We start from the raw sequence: 7,755 nt of genomic DNA, 5'->3' as shown, positions 1-7,755 counted from the left end.
GCAACAGATGCTACCAAGTGTACGGAACAATGGGGGACATTGGTTTTAGTATTTAGTATTTAGGAGACAATTACAGTTTTTACATTAATATGTAATGAAATGAATTTAATTTTATTTATTCTTGATTAAAAGTTTTGAATAAGATGATACATTAGTACGTACATTAATAAATTCTTTATGTAAAGTTGCACCTGTCAAATAATGGAATGGTCCAGACTTCCTCTCCCGTCAGTCTCCCGGTTAACGTCACTGCTTACCGACAGCTGCATTAATTAGAACGGAGGAACACAGCAAATACACCATTAATATTTGGGTCCACGTCAGAAACTATTTCACCGTAATTACAAGAGGAATATTCGTCTACAGCCACTGCCCGTCAGTCTGCCTCCCAATGTGTGTAGTTTGGGGTGTATGCCTGCTTATAGGTCCCCTTGTGTGTTGTGTTCAGGGGGCCTGTATACTGTTAAAAATACTAACCTGAGTGACTATGTAATTTCCCCTTGCGGGATCAATAAAGTATACTTCTTCTCTATGAACGGAGAGAGGCGCTCCACTGGCTGCAGTGTCAAATGTTAACCACCAGAGGTCAGCATCATCCACTGAATAGACGACCAGCAGGGGCAGCGAGTAAAATCAGTACATACCAGTACAACTTTATATCCATTAAGCTAAAATAGTGTGAAAAATAAATGTGTTTAATGAAATCAAACCTTAAAGTGACTGAGGCGCTGGAATCAAATGCACTTGTTCTAAAATCTCAAACAATAGCTTTTTGCTTTTTTGTGACATCTTGAAGATGTGTCACCTCTATGAAAGTACATTACTCCTGACAAATGATAGCCTACATGTTTGTGTATACTGTATTTAACGTGTATTCCATGCACATAACACCAGCTTAGAATCACACATGTTAAATTTTCATTTACAATCAGTGATGAACTTTTATACATCACCTTAATTCAGTGGTTCTTAACCTTGTTGGAGGTACCGAACCCTGCCGGTTTCATATGCTCACTCACCGAACCCTTTTAGTAAAAAAAAAAAAAAAAAAGTTGTTGTTTTTTCCCCCCAAATTTAAGACATGAGTATACTTGCATGTTTTAGTGGTGTATTTAATGAATTGTGCATTAATGTCACCTTTTTCAAAGAACAAAATCAAGACAAGTGCATGAACTCACATGAAATGACCTACGTACAAATCAGTGTGACTTCTACTGTTGTTATTGAGAGACTAGTTCAGATATGACTGGCTTCACCTTGGCAAGTGCTACTGTTATGACATTTTCTCAGCAAAGTCTGTTTCTGTTGTTTTCCATGCAGCTTAAGGAAGTGTTATTTATGTTTGCCAGTGCGAGACTAGAGTTGCTCAACTTGACATTGCAAATCGTGCAGAACGCTGACTCCCATCACGTTCCGTTATACAGTACATGTAAATTCACGTTGCACATATTCGTCCGACCACTTTCTTTTTTTGCTCAACATAGTTACTATGAATTAAAATATTAAGAAAGCAATCAGATGACGTGCCATTATGACAGGCATAAATCGACTACTGAGCGCGCAAATTCCCCTGTAGCACAGGTAGGCTAATCGATGTAGCGTCACGTGATCACCTGCAGCCAGTGACGGCTAAGGGGGGCGTGTCACCACGAATTGACACAGCGTGTCAAACGTGCACAGTGATTCGTGTATGTTCGGCTGAGGTAAGACAAAACACTCCACACATCATGTGGGGTGTTTTGTCTTGACCCCCGTCTCCGCCGAACCCCTGAGGCCGACTCACTGAACCCCTAGGGTTCGATCGAACCCAGGTTAAGAACCACTGCCTTAATTATTTACCTATCGCAGGATGAGAACCGGTGAAAACCTCGACAGTCTATACATTGTTCACAGGGATGCCACAACTATTCACACATCACATACACAACTTCATTGTAATGCAAATTTTTGGACTTTGAGAAGAGGTTGGAGCACCTGAAGAGAACTTAAGGGAACTTACACACAAAGTACTGTACACTACATGCAAACTCAACAGACGGCCCTTTTGTCCAACCCAGAACCTGTGTTCACTCTGTCCCAACATTAATTCAACAGCATCAGTATAATTTGAAAAGTAATTTTACTCGCTCTCCATTACTTATGGAATTATAACATGTACATCTTTATTAACAGCATACCATATATACATATAATAACACAAAGTGACAACTGTGATGTTGAAGCATCTCACAGTCACATTGTTTTCAATATCGTTTGCAATATACAAAAAAAAATCTCAGTCTCTCATGCTGCTGATTGTTCATGTACAGCAACCTGTACTCTCCTGCACTGACAGCAGGGACTGTTTGCCAGCTTCTTGTTGTGGAATACTGAAGGCTTCTTCTTCCTCTCCAAGGGGGAGTAAAGGGTCCATCTGCAGAATGTCTGTAGGTATGACAGATGGTGTCGGTGTCGTGCTGGAGCCATTTCCTATGTGGAATGTGATATTGACATTGACATGGGGACTGGTGGAAGTGGGGCTAATGATTTGAGGACTGGTGGGCTGAGAGGAGGACTGTGTGGGGATGCTACTTTGGAGAGGAAGCTGTTCGTTGTTGGAAAGTAAAGTTGTAGGTTCAGACAGTACTGATTGTGGACTGACATGAGCACTGATGGGTTGCAAAGGGCCGATGGACTCGTTGCTGCTGCCACCATCGGTTTTCGTTAAAGCTTCATTGTTGTTGCTGCACTGACTCTGGTCACTGCAGTTTTCCCCTTTCTCCAGCAGACACTGTTGTTCTGGTGAGGTGACTGTGATAGACATCAACTGGGTGTCCCCCAAATAATCCTGATTAATCTACAGTAGAAAACCATTCAGATAGTTAGTTATTCTGGAGAACCGCAACTATATTCAAAGGCTTTTGAGTGGAAAAAATGTAAGCAAGACTCACTTTATCACTAGTCTCACAATTTCCATTTGCATCAACTTTGTGATCAAGTCTTGCAGCACCTGGGTAAAAATCAGAACATACAGTGAGTAAGGTAGAGATAAAGACCATTATTTGTCATCATCATATATCATTCTGTGTTTCAAGCAAGAGTTAAGCACACAAAAATCCACATAGGTGCTTTACAGGACAAGACATGGATTAATGCACTTTTAATCACCTTTTCTCCAGAATGTTTTTCGAAGATACAGCAGAATGATGGTGATGACAACAAGTATTACTCCACTGACACTGGCAATGACAGCAACTAAAAGACAGGAGAACGACAATACAATGTAGACTCAGACAGAAAGATACTGAGACGCTGAATATATCTCAGTTTTCTCATGATGACTGGTTCTAAATGCTTAGTCAGTTGCAGTACCAAGTACTCTACCAGATGCTGTGGTTGGTGGTGGGATTTTTGTCGAGTGGTTAGACACAGACTCTGCAGCAACAAGGCTGATAGACAGCGTGGAGTCTTCAGGTTTGTGTGCAGCTTTAGAGTCTGAGATTGAGATCAGCGTCGTGCTCAGAGCTGTCAACCCAAACTTGGTGTAGATCTCCTTTGTTGCAGGTTGTGCGTTGGATGTAAAGCCTCCAGGTTCACACACGGTGTCAGAGGTAGTGTTGCCTTTTCTAATAACAGTCCTCCCTTGACAGCTGGAGGCGCAAAATGAAAAGTCAAAGATTTGATCCCCAAAAACATCTGTATTCAGGTGTGACTGCCCTTCACATACCTTGTATGAGGTCGACAGCGGTCTGTGTAGGAGGCTGTGTCGGAGAATGACCCTTCAGGGCACGGCTCACACTTCACATTAGAGTCAGCCGTACCTGGTGACACCCAAACATTCACTGTCAGTCTTTACATTTCAAGTATGTGTCATGTTACTACATTTGAAACACAGAAACTTTCATGTTGAGTATGATGCCATTAGTGTGACACCATAATTATCAAGTTAACACTACTTACTTACCACTTACTGGGAAACATGTGAATTGACTTTTTGCAACATTTGTAATGGAATCTACAGTTTTTAAACTATCATTGCGTTCTGCTCATGCATTTTGCTTTAATTATAAGGCAATCGTTACAAAAATGATGCAGCTAAAATTTCAACATCTTCAAAATCACCTATGTAAGAACTGGTATGGTAATCCTCTAACTATTGACTAATGAAAATAAGTGTTGTACCTGACGCAGATACTCCATAACCAGCTTGACAGAGCGTGTACTTGCTACATTCTGCACAGTATGGATTCTCAAATCCCATGATGCAGTACATCCCAGGACGACACCCACACAAGGAGTTTGTGGTGGTGGAGCAGTTCTGCACATACAACAGACCTTTGGCTGGGTGTAGAAAAAAGAATTTACTCACTGGGATCATCTTCTGTAAAAATATACTGAAGCAATCGATAATCATCCAACATCAGCATCACGTCTCTTTAAACTGGAGCTGCTTACATGATTTGCATTTCTTGCAGGAGAAGCAGTTTGGAGAGTAGTTTTTGCCCTCTGTGTACTGGCCCGTCGGACATGGCTCACAGACGGTCTCGGTAGTTGTGGAACATTCGATTTTCAGTCGCTGCCCTTTAAAAGAAGTACTTGATTTTTAATCCACATTAATCAAAAAGTTGGGGAAACTTTTAACGAACATGTACATTTTTTTCTCCGAAAATCCCACAAGGAGATAAAAACACTATAGAAGAATTCACGTGATATTATTCCTTACACATTTTACTGTATGAGCACGTCAACATACAGTAACAGTTGACGCCTTCAACAGGTAAACGTTCTGCTAGAGGTTGAAATCAAATGAGTGTATATCATGTAACATATTTTTATATAGTAAGAGTTTGATAATTATTCAAGAAAAGAACTATATTCGACTGATGAAGATTTTCTTCAGGATCTAGCTCATTGGTTTGACACCTGACAACTGAATCACCACAGATTCAGCTACAAACTGATCTGTAGTTGTGCTTCATCCCTGTATAATTTCTTATTTTACAACATTGAATTTAACATAAATGAACATAAATATAAATATTATGGGTCACCAGATGTGATACCATTACATAAATTTGGTGTTTTGCCACACTATCATTGGTCCTATCGGTACAAACATCGGCTGGTAGGTGAATGTGCATAAAGGGTGTCGAGTCTCTTGCCATGCTGAAGAAAGTGAAAAAGTGGTCTTTAATCTGCAATTGTAGTGAGATCTGCTACTCATCAACTCAATTCAAAAAATTCCTTCATAACTTCTAGAATAATACTGGAAACAAGAACAAAAACTGAATCTTGCTGGTGGGGGTGTAAACTCACGCTTAACTCGTTCAGGTAGGTGTGAAAATACAGTAAGTGTTTATCCAGCATGGCTGTAGCTTCAGTTCAGATTTCTTGTCTACATATATTTACACACACTGAAATAATACAGTATGATCTGATATGTAGAATGACTCTACATTAAACAATTGATTTCTTGGTCTATTATGGTGACACAACAAAACTAAAGATCTCTATCTAAGTGTTGATTAACTCCAAAGCTCAAAGACAAAAGCAAATAGCTTCAATCTGTTAAATAGAACCAAGGCAGTCAGAGACCGCAACATCCCGTGACTTACCCTGATCTACTTTCAGGGTAAGTCAGGGTACCCTGAAAGAAGTACCTGACTACTTTATATATATTGGCTAATATATCAAAGCTAGTGCTTTGATATACCAAAGCACTAGCTTTGATCTATGGTCTTACTCACACTGGCCTTGTCCCTCGTCTTTCTATCTTATGTGGTTCCTGGGTGTACAAAAGTTGAAATTTGACCTAGACATAGTTTTCTCAAGGTCAAGTTCATCACCTCATTTTCATCCCTTTTGCCACCGGAGTAATGTGTTTTTTGTTTCATCTTTCTATCTGCAACGGTTACGAAGATATTTGGTGGACTAACTAACGGACGAACGAACAGAAGAACACACGAACGCTGACAATCACAATACATCACCGCGTTGAAGTGGGATGTCATTAATGTATGCCAAGACAGCACTGTCTGTTTCTTTGTTTCTTGGATTTCTTTTGAGTTCATGTATTATTTAAAAAACGTGCAGCTCTTGCTGTGTTGGCAGCGTGACTCTCACCACGGTGACATTTCTTGCAGCACAGATTAGAATCATCTACCAGGTACTCCGTGGCATTGAGGCACTTTCCACTTGAGTCAGCCTGATAAGGCAGAGAGCCGACCTATGGGAAAGGGAAAGTGAACATTAGAGGAACGTGTCTTTGAATTTACTTGAATTGTGAACAACAATGAGAGTGTGGGATGGCTCATTTTCCCAACTGTTGGTGACCAATGACTGGTTTTTCATCCAGTTAAATATCCGCGTTAAGTAGAACTGCACTAGGCTCACCTCACCCACCTTTCACTTCTGGTGCTACTGCTGGCATGAGTGCAGACATGGTCAAACAAACAGCCATTGTTCCAAAAACGGAATTTAATGTCTGCAGTATCTTGTCTGTGGCGCCCTTCAGAATTCCTCATGCTTTGATCACTGCACACATGTATTAATGAACTACAGCCTCTCTCTCTCTCTCTCTCTCTCTCTCTCTCTCTCTCTCTCTCTCACACACACACACACACACACACACACACACATGAATGCTACTAATACAGCTGCTGGAATCACAGCATTGGTGCTTTGAACATCATTTTTGATGCACCTGTCCTGTGCATGCGATTTACCGCAATGCTCTTCAGTCTCCAGCAAAAGTTGCCATATGCTGACAGCAGCAGTGTATTTCTCGTCTTACAGGAAGCAGAGGCGGTGTCTTCAGAAGTACAGACCTCTTTTGTGGTCTCCCCTCTGGTAACACGAGATGTGGCAATAAAGGTAAAGCTTTGTGAAGCTCTGTGAAAGTTTGTGGAAGAGAAGATTTAGTTTTTTTCCTTCCTTTCCTTATTTCCCTCTGGCTGCCTTTTTAAACCAACTCAAAGTCTTTATGAGAAACACACAATGATACTGGAAGACAATCAGGGTGGTTTACAGTGGGAAACTCCGTCTGAAACTGCTTCTGATGCCAAGCAACTGAAACCAAACATTCGTAACATCACGACCTGTGTGAGTCTTTTGCTGTAATGTAAAGCTGACACAGAACAAGCCTATCAGCTGAGGACCCGTGTCATACAATTGGAGGAAAACAAAAGATTTGGGAAACTGTCCCACTATTGTCTCTATGAGCAGAAAAATGTTGAAGAGATGTCATTCATTCACACCTCAGAGTTATGGCATGGAAAATACTTTTACACTTTTAAAGTGTTGATTTTGAACAACTCCCTTGAATTAGTATCAGTAAGAAGACAAAACAAACTGTGTTTCAGTAATCTGCTGATATCCAACCTCCATGTAGTCCTCGATAAACACCGCAAACATGGATCACAGAGTTACACACACAGAAAACCTACCAGGAAAGCTGTGGCGCTCAGGAGAACAAGCAGAACACCTATGTCCTTCATTGCGTCTCAAAAGCGAATTGGAGTGTGGAGGATGCAGCTCGCGGCGAATGAAGTGCACTGATCATTTTACAAAGGCGGACCTGCTGTCTGTGCAAACAGGAGCGATTTCCTTGAACCTCACTGAGAGTTTGGAGGAAGGAAGTGAGCAGAGAGGCAGAGGTGGCAAAACTTCACCGATTCATTGTCCAAACAGAGCTGCAGTTACTTCTAATTATAACGTTCTAATAATGGTAGTAAAAATAAAACTGAACATGTACAGGCTATGAAATTATGAAAGAGA

General features: G+C 40.8%; 1 protein-coding gene across 3 annotated transcripts; it reads right to left on the bottom strand.

Annotated features, from left to right (window-relative positions):
* Positions 1-2,067: 2,067 nt before the first annotated feature.
* On the bottom strand, positions 2,068-7,552 carry tnfrsf1b (tumor necrosis factor receptor superfamily, member 1B). Of its 3 annotated transcripts, none has more exons than XM_068315947.1 (9): positions 7,425-7,552; positions 6,103-6,205; positions 4,435-4,560; positions 4,162-4,320; positions 3,707-3,800; positions 3,352-3,629; positions 3,148-3,234; positions 2,931-2,989; positions 2,068-2,836 (listed from the first exon to the last, which is right to left on the bottom strand). In XM_068315947.1, exons 1-9 carry the CDS (start codon positions 7,473-7,475, stop codon positions 2,300-2,302), a joined length of 1,494 nt encoding a protein of 497 aa, XP_068172048.1. In that variant the 5' UTR covers positions 7,476-7,552; the 3' UTR covers positions 2,068-2,299. The 3 variants fall into 3 exon arrangements, with proteins under 3 accessions (XP_068172048.1, XP_068172049.1, XP_068172050.1); XM_068315948.1 differs by having other exon boundaries at positions 3,364-3,629; XM_068315949.1 differs by having other exon boundaries at positions 4,435-4,555.
* Between the last annotated feature and the right edge of the window lie 203 nt (positions 7,553-7,755).

Source organism: Antennarius striatus, chromosome 5 (assembly GCF_040054535.1).
Source record: "Antennarius striatus isolate MH-2024 chromosome 5, ASM4005453v1, whole genome shotgun sequence".
In the NCBI taxonomy this organism is placed as follows: Eukaryota; Metazoa; Chordata; class Actinopteri; order Lophiiformes; family Antennariidae; genus Antennarius; species Antennarius striatus.
This window is presented reverse-complemented; position numbering and strand designations above follow the sequence as displayed.